The sequence below is a fragment of the Gavialis gangeticus genome, unplaced genomic scaffold, assembly GCF_001723915.1.
Source record: "Gavialis gangeticus isolate Ggan-Ray unplaced genomic scaffold, GavGan_comp1, whole genome shotgun sequence".
NCBI classification, from domain to species: Eukaryota; Metazoa; Chordata; order Crocodylia; family Gavialidae; genus Gavialis; species Gavialis gangeticus.
In genome coordinates, this window is record NW_017729033.1 from 69,579,514 (window position 1) to 69,601,519 (window position 22,006).

A 22,006-nucleotide genomic window follows, 5' to 3' on the forward strand; every position below is an offset into this window, starting at 1 on the left:
TTGCCTGAAGCAGTCAGCCACAGAACAGAGGGATCCAGATGTAAATAAATGGTATTGAGTTGCATGCTCTGTTTGAAGACATCTATTTCTTTCTTTCTAATGTATAGCCTTTCAAGTAAAAGAATCACCTATTTAAATGTGACTGTTAGTCTTGAATCAAGTGGCAGGGCTCCACGGGGGCTTGAGAGTATTTGTACAGTAACAGTATATAGGAAATTAGGTGTCTCAAAGAACTGAACAAATTAGAAAATGAAGAGAACTTCCTATGGCATATTAAAATAGTTCAGTTTTTAAAGAGCCTTGTATCTGAAAAGTTCCTCACCCACCATACCCGCCAACCCTGCAATCACACCCCTGCAATATACAAGAGTTAAACTTCATTTTGAGCTATTGTGAAATCACCTCCTATATACATGATGCAAATGCACACAAATCAGGACAAAAATATCTTTTTAAAATGCAATTAAAATATGTTATTGTGGAAGTTTGATTTTTAGGACACCTGTCAAGAGGAGGGGAGGGGAGGGGAGGGGAGGGGAGGGGCTGCCCTTGCGGCCCTCCACAGCTTGTCAAAACTTGTTAAGTGATCCTCCAGCTGAAATAATTGCCCACCCCTGAGATAATGGCATCCCTGAGGTCATCTGGGTTTTCCTCATCATTCAAGACCTTTAAGATGAGGGCATAGAGCTGTGATGTGAGCTTCTCTTCCCCCGCTTGAAGATTTAGGTGGGAATTCCGTTGGCTCCAGACGTCTTGTGATTTTTCATCTGCTTGATGACTTTACTCATCTCATTAAGGGTTGCGGGGATTCTGAGATCGTTTCATACTGGGTGTTGCAGCATACTCTCATCAATAGCAGTCTTGATTGAAAAGGTCTTCAAAAGGCTCCTTCCAGCGGGCATTGATGTTTCCCCTTTCCTTGATCAGGTTTTCTTTATCCTTTGGTCTCAAGGGTGTTGGTCCCTGAGTGCTTGGACCGTAGATGGCTTTGGTGACACAAAAAACTGTACAAATCATGGACATTGGCAAGGTGTTGAATCTCCTTTGCCTTGCCTTCCCACCATCTGCTTTTCATATCACAGGCCCTCCTTTGGACCTCTGCCTTGGCTTCTTGATGACTTAGTTCAGGGGTTGTCAAATGGGGGTACTTAGGTTGTAGGGGGTACACACAGGCAGGCAGGGATGGAGCATGCCCTGGGGTGCGGTGGCGGCGTTTCCCCTGGGTGCATTCCCATACTTTACTTCTTACCCCAGGAAGGGAGAGGGGCATGCTGGGTGCCACCAGCCCCACTTAGCACACTGTGGCGCCTCCCCGCCCCCCACTTCAGCTCACTCTCTGTGCTCATTCCCAGGAGCAGGGCTGGGGGTGGCGAGGGCAGTGGAGCCCCTCTGCAGGCTATACATGCACCACCCAGCCAGCTGGATGAGGTGAGGGGGGCTTGCACGTAGTGGCTGCCGCTGTCACCCACTGCCCTGCACCACCACTGCTGCCACACCACTTTCCTATAGCCCATCACATGTGTGGCTCCAGGGGCTGCTGATGGGCAGTGCACAATCGGCTGGGCTCAAGGTCTATCAGCAGCCCACGGAGATGCACATGCGACAGGCAGTAGAAAAGCGGTGCGGGTGCGGCAGCGGGAGGTCTTGGTGATGGTGGCAGCAACTGCATATAAGCCCCCTGCCCCCTCACTCCGTCTGTCCATCCGGGTTGTACATGTGCGGCCAGCAGAGAAGTGCTGCTGCCATCGGGGCCCCGCCCCCTGCAACCTGAATGGAAGTGGGCACAGAGACACACTCCCTCCTCCTCACCATCTCCGACCTGGTGCCCCTGAGCCCCTTCCCTCTCCCCTGCCCCGCCTCCCTCCCACACACTTACCTGATGGGGACGGGGGGTGTCTGTCCCCTGCCTTCCCAGTGGCAGCAGGCACATAGTGTTGCACAGCTCTTGGGGAAGCGGCAGGGGGGTGCAGAGTCCAGCCTCCAGCAGCAGCTGCCTCCACACCATACACAGATCTGGGGGGCACATGCCCCTCAGGTGTCTGCCAGGGTAAATGCAGTGGCGGGAGCTGCCCTCGCTCCTTGCACCCCCCAGATGAACCGCTCTCACAGCTCTGTCCTGCACTCTGCCCTGGCTGTGCAGTGCCTGCCCCTGCTCCAACTCTACCTCCTCCCTTACCATGGGGGCCTCAATCTGCCCCCCCACAGTTTAAAAACAAGAAAAAATTATAAAGGGGTACATGACCTGAAACTTTGAGGCAGAAGGGGTACACTTGTTTAAAAAAAAGTTGAAAACCTCTGACTTAGTTTCTTTTGCTTGGAGTTGATGTCATTTTGCCGAGTGCAAAAGGCCTTGCACTTGTGGTTGATCATCTCTTGAATCTCCTGGTCATTCTTATCAAACCAGTCTTGATGTTTCCTGGTAGAGAATCCAGGTGTCTCTTCACAGGTGCTGATGATAGACCCCAAGTGCTGCCGACCATTCTAGTGTTGTTGATTGGAGTTTGCCAGATTTTAATTGAGACACTGGTGGAAGAGGTCTCACTTGATTGGGTCCTTGAGTCCTTTGATGTTGATCTTGAGTCAGCATTGCTTCTGCTGCAGGTGTTGCTTGGGAGCCAGTTGAATGACATAGCCAAGGAGATGAGTGGTGATTGATCTGGCATTCGTCATCTCCTAGCATTGCTCGGGTGATGCAGACATCTCTGCGATCCTGGGCACGAACAGCGGAGAAGCATGCGCTGTCTCCCACAACATTTTTCTTTAACAAGCTAAGGATATATGGATTAGACAAGAGTACTACAAAGTGGACACAAAACAGGTTGGATTGTTGTGCTCAAAGAGTACTGTTCAATGGCTCAACATCTAGCTGGGAGGAGATATCAAGTGGGTTTTCCCAGGAGTCTATCCTGGTATTGTTAAACATCTTCATTATTTATTTGGATGATGAGATTGAGTGCCTGCTTAGCAAATTTTCACATAACTTGGTGTTGTCCACATTGCAGAAACCCTAGAGCGTAGTTTCTCAACCTGTGGTACGCGTACCCCTGGGGGTACGCGAGACACAGGCAGGGGGTATGCAGGTACCCCAACACTTGCTCTGTCTCTTGCCCTCTTTTCCTCTCTCTCTCGCCCCTTCCTCCTCCCAAAACTATGGCAAAAAAATGGGTGCGCTGCAGATTGTGCAGCGCTTTAAATTCCCCAGTAATAATTTGGCATGCCACGCTTTGTACAGCACTGGGTTCAGCCCTCCCAGCTTTGGCCAACATCACCTCTAGCCCAGGTACATACTTGAGTTGTGCACCCCTGGTGTAAAAGGTGGCAACCCTACCCACACCAGATCAGACATCTGTCATATCACAGCCCTATGTACATAGCCCTTCTTCCAACATTTGGCACACATTAGTTAGTAAATATACAATCCCCTTAGAAACTTGAGTGTTTGGGTACTTATTAACATTTTCAGAAGTTGGAGGGTACTTGTTACTTGAAAGGTTGAGAAACACTGTCCTAGAGCAGTGATTCTCAACCAGGTGCCACAGTATCCTGGGGTGCCCTGAGATTGTTTCAAGGGTGCCCTAGGGTGTTGTGCAGTGTTAGCACTGTTAGATGTGTGAACATGTTTCATTCACAAGATAAACCCAGAGATTTTAAATAGGAATCTGTAGCATTGGAAGCATTCTGATCTGTGCTCTTTCTGAGTTCTTTGCAACAACAGAAGAATTGCTCTGTTATTTTTCTGTATTAAAGAAAAGAGTAAAAATTAAGAGTTGTCATTTTCTGAGGGGTGCCTTGAGTCTAAAAAGGTTGCGAACCATTGCTGCAGAGTAGAGCTAAGATCCAAAATGACTTGGATAGACTGCAGAAGTGGCTTCCAATCAATCAGATGAGATATAACAAAGTCCTGTACCTGAACAATTGCATGCAGAATTACAGATTGGGGAATGGGAATGACGGGCTTGGCTGCAATACTGGAGGAAAGAACCTGGGGATTACAGTGGATCATAACCTGAATAGGAGCCAACAATATCTTCTTGTTGCCAAAAAAGCAACAGCTTACTCAGTTGCATCTCTATTGCAGTATCTCTAATAATACTGTCTCTATTGCAAGTCAAAGAAAGTGATTATGCAGCTCTGTTCAGCACTAGTGAGGCCTTACCTGGAGTACTGAGTTCAGTTTTGGGTCCAAAACTTCAAGAAAGATGCGGACAGATGGGAAAGAATCTAGTGGAGAGTGACAAAAATGATTAGAGGTCAAGGAAGCCTGACTTAGGAGGAAAGGCTGAAATAAATGGGGGTTCCTTAGTCCGGAGAAGAGAAGACTGAGGGAGGATTTGGTAAGTCTTCCAGTACCTGGAGGGCAATTATAAAGAGGATGGAGATAGACAGGACTCAGAGCAAGACCTTCAAATTGCAGCAGAGAAAACTTAGGTTGGAAGTTAGAAGGAACTGTCTGTCTATGAGGGTTGTCAGGCATTGGAACAGGCTACTGAGAGACATTCCCTGGAACTACCTGGAATGTCTATCCCTGGGAATGTTCAAGAGTGGGATAGACGGACGCATGGCTGGGATAGTTTAGTTGGGGATGATCCTGCCTTGAGCAGGGGGCTGGGCTAGATTACCTCATGAGGACCCTTACATCCCTTATTTCCTGTGATTCTAACTAATATGTATCTGCAAGGTGACCATGTGGAGCTCCATTCGTACCTTTTCCATATTTAGTAAAATGGAGTCTTCCAGTTATTTACCTAGAGCAGTGGAGCTCAACCTCTGGCTTGCAGGCTGAATCCAGTCTCTGGAGTTATGTTATCTGGCCCATGGGTCTGGAAAGTTGCTAGTGGTACACAATGTTGCTCCATGTGCAGCATCCAGTGGTGAGGGGAAGGGCCAGCAGACTAGGCTGCTCTGTGCATGGGTTCCAGTCTGTGGACTCTCCCTGTGACACTCACCCAAGCCATGGGGCTAGAAATGTTGAGACCCACCTCCAGGTGTGCAAATGCCACTTTGGAGTCACCTGTAGTCACATTGTGCCTATGTAAAATCACTCAAGGGAGACGAGAGAAGTTACTTATCAATAAGTAGAGTTCCTAGAGATGTGTTGTTAGTTTTGCATGAGCGCATGCACGTCTGCACCCACATCCTGCTCTCATCCCATCTTCCTTGGAGTTGCATGCAACTTTGACTGGGGTTGAGAGGAAACCAAAAAGGAGGTAGTGTGTGGTATCCTATACTGCCTTTATACAGAGCTTGAGCGGGGTTCAGGCTACAGTGTGCTTTGAGTAATGTTAAGGCAAAAATTCTGAGTGTAAGTGTTGTTATGTATGTGTACCCATAATGAGGAGGTGCACAAGGACAGTGCATGGAACTCTAATTAATGTTACATAATTTTTCTTTATATGCAAGTAAACAAACGGAATCATACAAAATTTGAGTCTGTGTTGCGTGTTTGCTTTTCTTTTGCATCAGTGATAAGCTTCCAGTGAATTTTAAATTAAACATAAATGTAAAATAGCATTTTGATTGCAGGAACTGATGATGTTGTGGGTCCTGAGGGCATGGAGAAATTTTGTGAAGACATTGGAGTTGAACCAGAAAATGTAAGTTGAAGCTTTTTCCTGATCATGCTTCAGCAAGTAGCCTGGTAAACTGTTGACCAGTTATCTTCATGAAACATTAGACGCATTTTCCATTTTAAAAAGTTGTCATAGCTTTAATTAGAGATGCAAAAACACGTTAGTCTGATATCGGATTGGCACCAATATGAAGAAAATTGACTATATCGGAAATCTGGCCTGAAGTGGCCAATAATTTGGCAGATAAATTCCCATGTGTGTGTGCAGCCACAGTGCAGCATGTAGGCAGTGAGGAGCACAGCCAGCAGTGTGGAGACCTGCGTGCAGCTGGTAAGCTTGTGGTGGGGGAGGGGGGCCGATGAGGGAAGGGGCATGGGCAGATCAACATCCCCACACAGCAAGGGAGGGAGCGTGGCTGGGGCTGGGATATGCACTGCCCAGCCGGGACGGGGCAAGCATGGGATGGAGCTGTGGGTCATCTGGGGGGTGGGGAGTGGGGAAGGCTGCTCTTGCTGCTTGTCTGGGAGGGCGCGGGGGTGGGGGGCAGGGGTGCCCCCATCCTGCAGCTGCGGCCTGCCCTGCCCCACCCCGCGCAGATCCAGGGGCACATGCCACCCTCCCAGGTGAGTGGCAGGAGCCGGCCCCCCCGCCGTGCCCCAGATGCACCGTGGCTCCATCCCATGCCTGCCATACTGCAGCTGGGCAGTGCCTACTCCAGCCCCACTCCCTCCCTCACCATGGGGAGCATAGATCTGCCCCCCCATGCCCCTTCCCTCCTCACTTCCCTTTTCACCACAACAAGCTTACTAGCTGCACGCAGCTGTATCAGAAATCAGATTGTTATCGACCAATATGCCTCCATAAAAATCAGCTGTCAGTATTGGCTCCCAGAATCACTGTCAGTGCACCTCTAGTTTTAATTAGTGAAACATTAGGCAAGAAGGCTTATTGATTGTTTAGGTGCACTCTGAAAACATTGGGCATTTTTACACATGCACAAGTGCCTCAGTGCTGGGCTTTTTGAAAAGTGCCCGGTGCTGCGATGCTTGGAGTTGTATAAGCAGCAAAATGTCCATCAGTGCTGTGAAAATGACAGAGGTGTACATTTGAACTAAAATGCATAGAAGGTGCTTTAGTTCAAAAGTGCTCCAGTGTCATTTTCTATGCACTAATGCTCATTTCAGTGCTTATATGACTGCATGCGATACAGTGCAGCACGCATCAGCTCGCATGAGGAGCAGACTCGATTAATTGAGTCTGCTCCAAAGCAGTAGATCACTGGCACGTTGTAGGACCAAAAAGTATGAGTATAAATGCCAAGTTTGATTAATTTTAGAAGTGGTAATTGTTAACTTCTGAAAAGTAGATTTTAAAAGATGTGTTGGCTGATTCAAATTGAACAATAATAACAAAGGCTGTTGGACTTCCTTTGCTTGCTTCAGATTTCTGAGGAGAGTGGAGTTTCAAATGCGAGAATAATTTACTAGTCTTGTCTATGTGACATACACCATTTTGAAACTGGGCAATAGGGAACATCTGTTGGGGCTGGAAGGGACCTCACAAGAGCAAGTCCAGCCCCCCTGCCATTGGCAGAAAGTCTGCTGGGGTCAAGTGATCCCAGCAAGATAAGCATCCAAATGCCTTTTGAATGTATCCAGAGTAGGTGCTTGCACCACCTCTGGGGGGAGTCTGTTCCACGCCTTGCACATTCGGACTGTAAAGAAGTTTTTAATTATGTCAAGTCTACATCGGCCTTCCAGAAGTTTGTGGCCGTTTGATCTTGTTATCCCTTGGGGAGTCCTGGTGAACAATTGTTCTTCCAGATCCTGGTGCCACACTGCTTATATACTCACAGGCTGCTATCAAGTCCCCCCTGAGCCTTCTCTTCTCCAGGTTGAAGAGTCCCGTGTCCCTCAGTCTCTCCTCATAAGGTTTGCTCCCTTGGCCTTTGATCAGTTCCCCAGCCATTGGACCGTGAGATGGTTGAGGCTGCAGTTCTCCAGCTTAACCGTGAGGACATCATGGGAGACCAGGTCAAAGGCTTTCTTCAAATCCAGATATATAACATCAAACTCATCCCCCATGTCCAGGCAATGCGTCACCTGGTCATAGAAGGAGATGAGATTGATTAGGTAAGACCTTCCAGCAACAAAACCGTGTTGGCTGGTACTCAGAAAGTTGCCTTCCATTAGCCTGTTGCTGATGGAACCCTAGATGATTTCTCCAGGATCTTTCCAGGGATGGATGTCAGACTGATTGGCCTGTAATTCCCTGGATCTTCCTTCCTTCCTTTCTTGAAGATTGGGACCACATTGCCTCTTTTCCACTCTTCTGGTACCTCTCCTGAGTGCCACAAGTTCTCAAATATCTTCGCCATAGGGTGTGCTATGATGTCCACCAGCTCCTTCAGGACTCTTGGGTGCAGTCCATCTGGGCCTGTGGACTTATTGATGTTGAGCCTCTCGAGGTGTTCCCTCACTTGATCTGTGTCAATTGTGGGCCCATCTCCCACCCCCTGGATGCTTTGTGTCCAGTCTGATAGGGTGACCACCTTGGGCCAGGTGGAAGACTGATGCAAAGTAGTCATTTAGGAAAGTGGCCTTTTCCTGAGTGCCAGACGTCAGCTACCCCATTTGATCTAGCAGGGGTCCCAATGTTACCTTTGTTCTTTTTCCAACTTCCCACAAAGCTGAAGAAGGACTTTTTGTTGTCCTTGATTCCCGTGGCTAGCCTGAGTTTGGTTTCTGCCTTGGCTTTTCTGGTGTGCTCTGTACAGGTGCAGGCCAGTGCTGTGTAATCCTCCTTGGTGATGATTCCCATTTTCCATCTGTTGTAGGCTTCTCTCTCTAGTTTCAGGAGGTCCAAAAGTTCCCTACTGAGCCAAGGGGGTTCCCCAGCCTGCTGACTCCATTTCCTGCAGGACAGAATTGACTTTCCTTGTGCTTCAAGGATTGCGTTCTTAAGGAACAACCATTCCTTTTGGACTCCCCTTTCTAAGGGAACATGGTCTCTTAGTGCCTGGCTGACCAGTCTCCTGAGTTTGTGACAGTCAGCCTTCCCAAAGCTGAGGATTTCTGTATTACTGTAGAGTTACTACTTGGTGTAGAGTTTACTACTTTGTGTTTTCATTCAAATCCATAAAGCTATATTATAGTTCAGGGGTTGACAACCTGTGGCCTGCAGAGAGTCCAGGAAGGTCCAACCTGACCTGAGGTGGCATGCAACTGTTGTGTTGCCCATGACCTCCACAGTACCCATCTTTGTACCCCTCCATGCTGTTTTCTCTGCCTGCACTTACCTTGCTGCAGAAGGTCCTGAAATCTGCAGCAAAAGTTGATGGAGATTGCTTGAGCATTTTGGGGGCTGGAGGTTTTTGGCCCACAGCAGGAGCTTGGGACTGCAAGCTCTGGCTTGTGGCAACAATAGATTGCTGTCTCCTCTTATGGCCCGTAGTTGCAGGTATTTGATGTGAGAGCCTGTTTCATGAGGCAGTGTACAGCAAGCACATTCCCCAGGTTGAAATATGCAGAGGTGATGTTGTCTTGAAGACCTACATTTACTGACATAGGTACCCTTATTTTCAGGAGAGAGGTTCATTAATCTTGAATTAATTTAACGTAGGGCCAAAAGTTGGAGCACACTTCACAATATGAAAATTACAGCAGAGCCCATATCTCCCCCAAAGAATTTACAGGTGTAGTTTGATTTGACTTTCCAGAGTTATCAGGAAGGACAGTGCAATGCACAATTATTTATTATATAGATGAGCAGTTTGCTAAAATCTAGAGCTTCTAAAAAGCTCCATTTTCTTGGTAGGAAGAGTCCTGAGTATCCTGACTGTTCCATTCATATTTGAATGACTTTTACTCTAAACCAAATAAGAGCATGTGGCAGTCTGTTAAGTAATAACTGTCCAAGACTATTTTTTGTTTTACCTAATAGTGTGCTCTCTTAAACAGGTAGTTATGCTTGTGTTAGCTTGGAAATTGGATGCACAAAACATGGGTTACTTTACATTGCAAGAATGGTTAAAAGGAATGACATCACTGCAGTAAGTGCCTTGAAGTTTTATAAGCTTTTTGTATTTTGTTATAGTAAATCTAGTAATTTAAAATGCATTTGTATCCAGAGTTATGTTGATTTAGTGTATGTGTTGATTTAGTGCTCCTCTCCAGAGAAGTAGACATAAGATTTCACCCTTTTCCTACTTACAGCAGCGTGTGGCTTTCAGACATTTTTAAACCTTATGCATCCTCACAACTAGGCTACATAAGCTCTGATGACTAAACCAAAAAGTCTTAAAATACGTGCAACCTCAGACATAATGTTTATTATGTCTGTGGATGTAATAGTACTAGCTAAAAGGAATACAGAATCTTGTCTTGAATCTGCTTTATTTACTTAACTCTGTCTGAAAATAAGGCATTATCCTTTTGGCTTCTGCTCTGTTGACCCAAACCTACTACCAGAAGTATCTGCTTTGCATCCCTTTTACAGTTATCCTCCTCAGTACTTTTGGTTCCTCAAAGTATTGCTTCCAGGTACGCTTCTATTAAAAAGAAGCCTGCCCCCTCCCTATAGTCCAAACTTTGGGACAAAGTTTCTCTCTCCTGGGCCTCCTTTTAACCTGTTAGTGATGGGGCTTGTACCAGGTAATTTTGATTTGACCAGTGTGTTCATGCTTTAGATATGCTGTGGCTATGCAGACCCAGTGCCAGGCTATTATAGCATGAATTGTTTAAAGCATCAAATAACCATAGCACTTTGTTACTAGTCGCAAGCTTTGTTGCACTCCATTAAAAATCATCAGTGTTTATATTGGCACAAACTCTGATAAGGGCACTCTTTTTTCTGTTTGTTTTTGCTTGGGTGTCCTGCACCTGGTCCCCACTACATTGTTTAGCTGACATAACTCAAATTCTGCAGAACAAAACTGAGAATGTATAGACTTGCCCAAGTTTTCTGCTAGCTTTGCAGCACCTTTTATCACCTGGTGTCTCCTAGTATACACCGTATGTCCTCCCCTGCCAGTAGAGCTGCAATTTTGCCTGGCTTCTGGCACCTCCACACAGCTTCTATTGAGTGGATGCTTTGGCATCTTCTACATAGAGGCTGCATTCAGTTGGAAGACGTTTCATCAGCAGACATCTTGTAATATTGACCAGCCCTTAGACTTAACTGAAACTTGTAGCTTATCAACTTAAACTGATGTGAAAGTACTACTTTTAACCTCTGGCCCTGGGCCTGGGTGTGGGTCTGGATCTGTGTGCATGAGTACACTAGGGATCAGCAATAGTTAACTTAATTGTGTAAATTGATTTGGTGTGAACTCTTTGTTCACACAGTTATTTTGGCTGAAGAACAAAATAGGCTGAAGCCCTTTCTTTTGAGGGCTTCTCAGTGTAGGGAAATTGAAGGACCACTAGAGAGAGAATTCTGGGTTGCAAATAAAGGTAGGAGAATGTAGGCAGAGATAAGTCTGATTTATCCAAAGCAGCACAATGATGGTAGAATTAAGACACTTTAAAAATGGTCATACACAGAGTTCCATCAGCTGATTTATATACGTATATTTTTTCTATTTAGGCAACCCCCAGCACATGTGCCAGTGTGTGGCACGCAAAGACATTTTGCTTGGCATGCATGCCTCAAGGCAGGTGGTGGAGGAGCCACGAGGAGCATGATCCTTGTTGTGGCAGCGCCACACTGGCCCCTTCCCCACCATCCTCCCCGGGGCATGAGTGCACCCACTTCTGGCAATGACCTGGGCTAGGGTTCTGCGAACCCCAGTGCAGCTACTTGCAGTCTCCCTACCATCTGCTGCAAGCAGGCCAAACTCTGTGGTGGGTGTCAGAGACTTGCCCCAGAGCCTGGGCCAGCTGTGGCAGGTAGCCAGGAGGCTGCAAGCAGCTGCATTGGTATCTGCAGAGCCCCAGCCTGGCTTGTTGCTGGCGGTGGGTGCATGCGTGCCTCGGTGGATGGTGGGGAAGGGGCTGGGGCTATGCTGCCACAACAAGGATCAGGCCCCTGGTGGCTCCTCCACTGTCTGCCCCTGGAATGCCAACATTTTACAAGCCAAGGTTGTGGGTGTTTTTGGCACTCTATCCAAAAACATTGCCAACACCTGTTCTAACATTTAATTGCCTTGTATAGGTAAGTTTCTAGTTTTTTAAATTGATTGGGAACATGTTTTCCTTTAGGTTTAATTTAAACCTACCTAAACTTTTGGACCAAAAGAGTTTATACAACCTAAGGTTTTACGCCATTTTACCTAAATCCATTTCCATTCACATTTTGGGTTCAGCCCAAATTCATGCAACTCTTGAAGACAAGCCTGGAGCCATATGTCTAACTTCTGTGGAAGAGGCATACAAAGGAGGGGAATGAAAGCAGAGATGGATATGTTTTCAGTACTAGATCTTGGCTATAAAATCACCTTCTCTTTTTTTATAGATGTGATACAACAGAAAAACTAAGGAATTCCTTGGATTACTTAAGAACTTTATTAAATGAGCCAACAAATTTTAAACTTATTTATAGATATGCATTTGACTTTGCACGGGTGAGTAGTCCAAGAGTACAGAGTCTGGCATTATGGTTTTTTATAGCTCTCTGTAGGTTTACTTTCATGCCTGGTATTTTAGAAGTTGTACTAGTTGTTCCTAGAATATCTGTCAAAGTTTCTTCTGACACTGGCACATGCTAGAAGCAATGTGTTTGCTCTTTAAAACCCATCTTGCACAGAATTTGAAACACATATCAAATATCAGAATCTCAAAGGAAGAATACATGTGGGGGAAGAACAATGCTGTAGTATTAGTTTTGAATGTGGAATATTCAAGCTTAGTTGCGTGTGCTGTCACAGTTTTTCTTCATGATTTTGACAGATCACTTGGGCCCCATTACTGTGCTTATTGAAACAAACCACAGGGCTCCCATTGACTTAATTGGTGGAGGATTTCAGAACCTTAGTATCTGTCTGACTCAGTTTCCCATCTGTAAAGTGAAAACAGTACTTTCCTGTTACCCAGGACATCGATATCAAACCTATGGCCTGTGGGCTAGATTTGACCCACAGAACTGTTGGCCTAGTGCTAGGCCATGGGTAGTGGGATGTGGGGGGCAGTGTGGAAGCTGGAGCCCTGGGGGCCTGTTGGACATGAGTGTTGGTGACAGGCACATGAGTGAGGGCTGTGCTAACACAGCCCTGCTTGCCCTAGAGCCACTTAGCCTGCTTCTTGGCTCGTAGTTGCTTGCCCCACTACCATTGTTGCTGCTTCCATAGTTGCTGGTCTCATGGATCCGGCTTGCAAGGAGCTCAGCAGTCTAGGTCCAGCCTGGGAGGTGGGGTGAGTTTGACACCCCTGACCTAGGGAATTGTGTGTACATACATGAAAAACTGATGCACTTAGATACTGTGATAATGTAAAATACTCACAGTCATGTTAGAGATGGGCACTCTAGCTCTTAAAATGTGCCTGCTTATTCAGGCAGATATTTTCAAGGCTTAAGGGGATTGCATCTCTTCTTTTTATTATAGCAATCGGAAAGCTACTAACCAATTGCCTGTCAAGAATGATGGGGGAGGGGCTGACAGAGGCCAGTGTTGTGCCCCCCCCCCGCATTTCAGGTCTGGCCCTGCTCCGCCGTCCCCCCCCAGTCTGGGTCCATTCCCCCCCTCCCTCTGCTTCAAGTCCGGTGCCGCTCCTGACCACCACCGCACTCTGGGTCCGCCTGGCCTGTGTCCACCTGCCTCCCCTCCCTGCTCCCCTCCCTCTGTCCCAGCTGTTGGCAGGGCCTGGTGGTGGTGGCGGTGGTAGGGTGCCATCACTGTGCCCCTCCCTCCCCTCCCTGCTGACTTTTGTCAGGACCAGGTGGCAGTGGGGCAGTGGCTCCCCTGATCTGTCACCACTACCTGCAGCTGGCCTGGCCCCCACACCCATCCCCTGTGTCTGCGCCGTCTCCTGTTTGAATGCTCGTGGAGCACTCTGTTTCAGTCAGCCAATCAGAGTGCAAATAAAGCATTACAGACAGACAGACTAAGGCTTTTATAATATTAGTATATTGGAAATCCAGGTACTTCATATATAAGGGACTATTTCGAAAGAAATACTGTCACTATTTTTAAACCTTTTCAAGGTAATAATAGCCTTGCAGAAGACACATTACTGGGCATTGAGGCCCAAAATACATTTTTTCCCCTTTGTATTAAAAAGGCAGTTGTAACAGGGTAAAACCTGCATTAATTCCAGAGGAATCTATTAAGTCGGACGGAACCATGTGTTACACTTGCAGAAAATCAGTATCTCAAATGTTACTCTTAATGCAGTGCCAAATTTAATTTTTTCTTTTCAAGTAAATGTTTTCTATAGGTTCTTCACAGTGGAACTCCTTGACCTTCTGCATAACAGAATAGGCTAGATCAGTGGCAACCTTTTGCCTCTGTGGGCTGGATGGGCAGTGTCTGGTCCTTCTGCAGGCTGCATCTGACTGGTGGCTGCAATCTGGCACCTGAGACAGGTGCATCAGGCACCCATCCAGCCATGCAGGCGGGGAGTGGGGGGCAGGGCAGGGTGGCTCAGGGAGAAATGGGTGTGACCCAGCCCCAACCTAGCCTGGTGGAGGGAATGGGAATGGGCCAGACCCATAGGGGGTGGGGAAGAGGGGGCATGGGCCAGCATTAAACCAGCTGTGCAGTGGGTAGGTTGTGGCCGGGCTCTGATCCACCGTGCAGAGTTAGGGATTTTGGCAGTGGGGAGGGGTGGAAGTTTTAACTGTTACTGCTGCCAAATTTTCTGAGCCCTGGGGAGCTCCACAGGCTGGATTCCAAGGCTTTGTGGGCTGCATTTGACTTGTGGTACAGAGGTTGAGTACTGCTGGGCTAGACTTTTATGATTAAAAGTAATGAGGTGCAGTGTCATCATAATGAGCTTTAAAACGGGTTGTCAAAGTAATGCTGTCAGTGCTGGCTCAGACTAATTTAAAGGGTTTTTTATTGGCACTTGAATGAAGAGAGAGATCATATGGTAAAAGTCTCTAGTGTAAAGCCCATAGCTTCATTTACTAGTCCGCTGAGTTATGTATTGATCTCCATTTTTTTTTCAACACAAACCTAGGAGTTTTTGTTTCTTGGAAACCTGAGGAAAAAAGCTGTCTGTGATGTAAATTTTGGTTCATAAGTACTAATTTTACAGTCTTCCAAAAGAGTTATTAGAAACAATCAAATCAGAATAATATCTAATGCAGAAGATATACAGGTAGGACAATGTATGGCATCAGGGATCATTATTGGAAGGAGTTTCATTCCCTCACAACAGGTTCTGTAAGATAACTTGGAAATACTCAGCTTGACTATCAGTGTTTTGGAAGGAGAGCTAGATTTACTCTCCAGAATGTTAAAGCGTACAGAAGATCAGACTTCTATAATGATCACAATTTATGTGGCAAAGCTGAAGATTAGCATGTGGGAAAGAACAAAGTCCCTCAAAGCAACAAAAAAATTAACAGAAGGTTAACAGATTAAATTTTACAAAAACAATTTAAAGTTAATCTGAACAGGTCTAGATGTGTGGGATTTATGTTCACCATGAGTATTATGACACATCAATGTTAACTTTTTGCGTGACTGTTATGTTAACTAGCTATTAGGTAAGAAGCTAAAGTCTGGATAAGTAAGGATACAGGGAAGTGTTTCAAAGGAGGTAAGCAAACTAAAGTAAGTATCTTACCCCTTAAATACCTACAAAAAAGAAATAGCTTTTTGCAGCATAAAACATAGGAGAAAACCATAAATTGAAGACAAGAGGAAGTACATACTGGAGAAGTTGAAGAGGCTACTGAAAAAGGTAAACTCAGCATGTTTCTCAAACAAGTCAATATTCTCTAGAGGATCTCTTACAAAAAAAACCAACCCTTAACAAAAGAATAGAGAGAGAGTAGTAGACAGATTTTCATTGAACAACTCGGCTTGTCAAACCATTAATTTGACAAAGAAATTAAGAACCTAGAACTAGGTGTTGCAACATCTCTCAGAAAATCATGAAATGTTAATAGCTGGAGAAAACCCTGGCTAAGTCAACCTGGAAAATAGTGAAACAAATATTGAAAGATTACTCTTATTTCATGAATAACTGGATGTTTCAGTGAAGTGTAGAACCAGGAAAGTCTCTGAAAAAAATGATACTATATTTCAAAATATCAAAGAAAGGTGATATAAGAGACTGCAGTAATTGGATAAATTTTAATGTCTTCTGTGATGCAGAAAAATAAAGTAAATAGTTGCAGCAAAACTGAGATAAGAGCAAACTTGATTTTGATCTGAAAGATCATAAGATTTTTTTTTACCCTGGGTTATCTTCAAAGAAAACAATGAATGGCAAAAACTGACCCACCCTACGCTAAGATTTTGAGAGAATTTGACAGTTTCTATTGCAGTTCACTAGAACATCCTGATTAGAGAAATTATAAAAATAATTGAGGTTCAGCTTGCCCTGTAAATGCAGAATTATATTAACAGTTTAACAGTCAGTGGTCTCAAACAAGGATACAGTATATTGTCAAAAGTATAGGTAAAGGCATTGCATGGCTTAACAGGTAGGCTAGAAAATTCAGATTTTGCTGATAAGCAGTCCTCCAAATGGCAGCTCAGTTAACATGAAGCCAGACTGAAATTTTAAAAAGGGTGTTTGGTTTTTTTAATAGAAAAAAATTAGGGTCCCAGCAATTTCCATCTCAAGAATTACATTAGAAAGCAAACAAATGTGAGTTTTCAGACCTGTGTTTTCATGCCAACCAGTAGGACACTGAGAAGCAAATAGTTACAAATTAATAATGTATCATCTGCCTTCACCAGTTTAGAATAGTTTGGTCATCAGAAAATCTGCAACTGTAGAGACCAGCTGTGAAACTCTTAACTCATTTCATCCTTGACCTGTGGATGTGAAAGGAAGAAATACACCAAAGACACAGACAGATATGTAAATGCTTTCATAAGTAAAAGTGTCAGGAAATAACAAATAAAGATGATGTGTAATTAGGTTTTGCAGGAAAAAACTCCTAGGTTATTTACATACTGAACATACAAAAGTAAAAGTGGTATTTGGCATACTAAAGTAAAACTTGTCTCAGATCTACAGCTTTTTGCTAAATAGTGCATTCTTTGCTTCTGTGTTGTATGATAACTCCAGTATTGTGCAGGGTATTTTGCCCACCCCAGAATTCAAGTATCCTGTTAGAGGCAAAGGAATTGTAATTGACCTCTTTTTTGTGGCCGTTATAACTGTGATCTTCTCCCTGTTGTGACTTTGCCACGAGTAGTACGCACACATATTTTTATATTCCAGTGACACAGTTATCTTCAGAAGCTGGGTGTGTACTAAATGAGACATGGTTGGGAGTGTGTGGAGAATATTCTTATAATAAAGTTATTGAAATACAGGCCAGTAGAACTTGGATCTATCTTTAACTTTGCTTTTTTCTCTGTATTGGGGAAACTTATTTAAATCTGGTCTTATCAGTGACTCTTTGTTTTACTTGCCCGCTTTCCTGGATGCCCAATTAAATCAGCTAGGATTTGACATTGAAGTGCTGAGTACTACCAGCTTCAACTGAAAACGCAAAACTCAGTATCAGCGTAACAAAAAATGAAGCATAGGTATTTTCATTTGCATACTCATTTATTTCATTTGGGCACAGATTTAGTGGATATTTCTGAGTATTTTGACCTTAATGTTTCTGTGTGCCTGATTTATAAAATGAGAATAGTACTTTCCTATACCAAGGTGTTTTGGAAAAGTGTATCTGAGACGTGGTTACTGCAGTGGTAAGTGCAATATGAAAGGCAAAATATTTCTTAGAAAATATTTTAGTGTAAGCTTTTGAATTGTGCGTAGTAAAAGCCAGAACAGGAGTTGCATTAAATGAGAGTTAAAAAAAATAATTGAGCAGCCATATTATTGCCATGCTTCCTGCATACTGAATGACTCCACTTCTGTGCAGAAATGGCAGGGAAGCTTTGTAGGGTAGGGACTACCTTTATGATCTGTGTTTGTACAGCAGCTAGAGCAAATGAGGTCCTGGTCTATGACTGGGTTCTTACATGCTGCTGCAATACAGCTGAAAAGGTTACCAGGACATATGGTATGCACTCAAGCAGGATTATCTTAAATTGAGCCTTTTGTAACTGGTGAGTGCTTGGCTTTGCAACTGTAATGTTCCTTTAAAATAGGTGTTTTTATACAAATTTAGGTTACCTCATGTACACAATACTCTCACAGATGAGACGCTGGATATTTTGTAACGTGTAAGGGAAGTTTTTTCTCTGCTGTTGTCTTATGTTCTTTATACAGATATCGTTTTCCAATATTGCTGGTCATCCTATTAAGCAATCCTGAAAACATCTTGGCTAAATAATAATCTCCAAACTCTCCTAACATGAACATTTATAGGTTATAGTCGGCTCTGGCTGAAGCCATGGGCATGCATTATGTAAGTGGTGAGAAATCCAACTTTTAGCACAGGAAAAAGGCAAGCATATAACCATTTAAGTGTCACAGAAAAAAAGGTGATATTGCAACAAAATGTTAGCTCTTTCCAACAGTAACTTACCAATACTAAGTATTCTAGCACCAGGTGTAATTTCTATATAGTTATGCATAGTGTCACAGGGTATGGCTCAGTCCTCCAGCATCCCAGGAGGCTTTATTCCTTGCCTCCACCCTCCCATGGCTCCAGGGACTCTGTCTGTCATGTCAAATTTTACTGCCTCAAGGAGGCAGAGCCAATTTGCAGATTGCCACATGGACTTGCTGCTTGGTGTCCTGTTTTTGTGAATATGCCAAAAAACACCTCAGAAATCCACCTCCCAGATCCTCCTGCCTTGTAGAAATATCTGTTCCTGTTGTGTCAGCATTTCTGACATTATTAACAAGCTAAGCGAGGGCACACAGCAAGAAATTGTAGGTGGTTGCACTCATGTGTGGGTATGTCAGAGTCTGTGCTCAGCTTTTACAATTAGTAAATGCCATATCTGTGTCAAAAGGGAGACTGATCAGCCCCTTTCCTAAAGCAAAGGGAACTTCAGAGCCCTGTAGTGCAGTGCCAACCAAGGGCCAGATGTGTGCATGCTTTGTGCAGCACTCTGCAGTCAGTCGAGGCCCAGGGCCTGGCACGGTGCAAGTCCTGGGAGCCTGAGGGGTTGCTGCAGCAGATGAGCTTGGCATGCTTGGCTGGGGAAGCATCTACTAAGTCATCAGAACCCTCCTGCTGCCAACCACTATTGGGTTAATGAGGTGGGTGAAGTACGCTGTCAGCATCTGCTTGTTAGCCAGTAATACCTCCTGCACTGCCTTTCTTACTGTGGACTTGCCTACACCAAACTGGTTGGCAAACGGGAGACTGTGTGGACATAATTGAGGGCTTGGCTACATGGCTGTTGTCCTGTGTAAACAGCAGTTGAACAAGCTGTATGAAGAAGCAGTGGCAGGCTTTGACTTTTTGCCAAGGACTATGGCTTGCACTGGACCTGGTGCCACTGCTGGATCAGGAGCTGAAAGGTGGGTGGGCAGACAGGATTTGTTGCAAGCTGCAAGTGAAATTGATGAGCCTTTGCCAGTGGAAACTGACCAGGCATGCTGTGGCTGTGTGCTCCCAGTCCCTGGGCAGCCAGCAAGTTAGGGCTTTCCTCTGGAAATGGAGGCCCATGCAAAGCATGCTGGGATCACTGCATACAGGCGCTTGATTAGCTGTACCTGCTTTTGACACTGTGCTTTTGTGGACCTGCAAATTTTCCTGAAATTTTTAGCACTTCAAATGAACACCTGCCTATGCCGTGGAACATAATTTGAGTCCCTCTTGGCACTGTCTTATGCAACTTCTTTAATATTCAGTATTGGTAGGTCATTGCAGTAATTTAATTGAGGGGATTTTACCTCCCAGTTTCTGAGTGTTTGAATTTAACAATGTTTCACTTGAATACACACACACTAAAATGGAAAGCAAACGTAAGATATAAAATGGCCTGATTTAATATAATTTGTGTATATTTTTACAGAAATTTAAATACATAAAGTTCTGCATTTTGCCTTTCTTGTGAATTTGTACCTCACTAACTCCTTTATTAACAGTAATGAATCTTACAGTTACAGATGACACACAAAGGCATTGTTTTCCATTTCAAAAGTAACTACCCCAAGCTAACATTACTGTTGCATCTGGAATGAAAACCTGAGTTCTGTAGGACAGTCTCCATGTACTGCCTCTCACTGCATGTGTTCCTTGTGTTTGCTTGATAGCTCACTGAATCTGGGCATAATTTAATCATCATACAGGACAAATTACCTTGTGGATCACCTGAACACAGATGTGATGTTCCTTATGGCTCAAGATCCCTTTCTGACGGTTCACATAGCAATGTTCGCAGAAAGACATAGGTAGAACATGAATAGAAAATGAAGAACCACTGCCTTCCAGAAAGATTTTAGGTTGCATCCTAAAATTGTATTCTGTGTCTACAGGCGAGAACCTTTAAAAACTACAGTTAGTATGGAAAGTACCTTTCTGTAGCCTGGTCAGTAACTACAGTTTTCAACAGTAAACCTCATTACCTTTAATTGGTGAAAACCTTAACAGTCTTAACAGAACAATTCTACTATTTGTCCTTACTTTTTTATAATGTGCTAAGAATTAACTGATGATTTAGCTGTATGGTGCTAATGAAAAATACAGAGATTACATTGTTACTTTGTCTGCTTTCCATCTGATAGGAGAAGGACCAGCGCAGCCTAGACATAAATACTGCCAAGTGCATGTTGGGGCTTCTGTTAGGAAAAACATGGCCTCTTTTTCCAGTATTCCATCAGTTTCTAGAGGTATGATGCAAAGTTTGAAACATTCTAATTTTTATTTTTTTAATCTTGAAATATTTAAATATTGAAATGACAGCCATCAATGAATGATTGAGATAAAAGGATTTCTATTCAAATTTTAAATGTTAATTTCATAACATTGAAGTGCAATACCCAGGTCCTTGCACTACATCTGCATCTGACATCCAGTCCCTAAAAAGCCATTTGCTGCTGAGGTTTATTTAAAATGGGATAGAGTTCAGAGTGGCTCTTTCGTTGTTTCTTACCATATTTACTCAATGCTAAGGTAACTTTGAATTTTTGTTATAAATTTCCACATCTGGGATCTAATTATTGGGGGGGTCATCTTAAATTTGTTCCCCCCACTGCTGCATCAAGAACCAGCAGCAGTGGGGCACGCAGTGGGAAAAGCAGAAGCAAGGGGGTGGGTGGGGGTGGGGAAAGCAGATGAAAGGAGTAGGAGGCAGGGAAAGCAGGGGCAGGCATGGGAAAAGCCAGAGTAGGGGAGCCAGCATCCTGCCCCATATCACTTGCCCTCCTGGTGACTACCACCTTACCATTTACTTCCTCCCCCAGCTGCTTTCCTTGCTGATCATGGTACAGGGGGAGCTGCAGAGTTGCTCCTGCCCACACTGTAGGAAGCAGCTGTGCTGAGAACCCTGCTTGGCACCCCACAGGTTTTTCCTGCCCTGCTTCCTTTCCCCTTTCCCTTCTGCTGTCTCCCCATGGCAGGAGTAGGGGAGAAAGGAGCAGGGCAGGGAAGGAGAAATTGGGAGCTGGGCTCCTGCGCAGTTTTCTCACAGCTCTCAGTTGTGAAGTGTAATTCTAAGACAAGGCTTTGTTTCTCCCATGATGAATTGGGGGGAGGGGTGATGACACCCTGTCTTATAATCAAGTAAATATGAGAAATTTCATTGTTTTGTTTCTTTGGTTTTACAAAATCCTTTATAATTACAGAAACATATTATGCTCAGTTATGCTCAATGTTGCTTATTTAACTCCTGTTTTGATTCCTGTGAACCTAAACTTCATCCAGGGTTCGTTATCATATTTTGAATTGTATTAAGTCTTAAATTGTTTCATAGTTTGTTGCATAGCCAGGGATCCAGGTTTTGTTCCCCATCGGAATATGGAAAAAACTGCGGATTTCCCCTTTTACCTGAGAGAAATGCGGATTTTTCATTTTAATGGAGAAACACACAGATTTTGCACTTTTGCAAAGAGCTCTCTGCAGGCTGGCAGAGTTCCAGCCTGCAAGGGGCTGGGCAGCGTGAGAGGAGGGTGGTCAGGCAAGGGGTGCCATGTGCATGTATATGCACATGGCTGCCAGGCAGCCTAAAGGGCAACTCCCACAGGTAAGTATGGTGGGAGTGGCAGGGGATTGAGGCCTACCTCCATAATGAGGGAGGAAGTTGGGCAGGGCTGGGGCTGCTGCCCAGCTAGGCAGTGCCTGAGGCTTGGGGCCCAGGGCCAGAATGCACGGCTGCAGGGCCCTGGCGGGGAGTGGGATGGGGCCATGGGCGGCTCATCTGCGAGGTGGGGGTGGGGCTTGTTCTCCACTGCTACACTCAC

The 22,006-nt window shown here is 44.7% G+C and overlaps 1 protein-coding gene across 1 annotated transcript in view; it reads left to right on the forward strand.

Moving 5' to 3' along the window:
- Positions 1–22,006, forward strand: part of DCUN1D4 (defective in cullin neddylation 1 domain containing 4) — an 85,396-nt gene that overhangs the window by 59,631 nt on the left and 3,759 nt on the right. The window contains exons 6-9 of the mRNA XM_019526353.1: positions 5,524–5,594; positions 9,530–9,621; positions 12,024–12,132; positions 20,333–20,437. Coding sequence (XP_019381898.1) covers positions 5,524–5,594; positions 9,530–9,621; positions 12,024–12,132; positions 20,333–20,437 — 377 coding nt within the window. The remainder of the gene's footprint in view (positions 1–5,523; positions 5,595–9,529; positions 9,622–12,023; positions 12,133–20,332; positions 20,438–22,006) is intronic.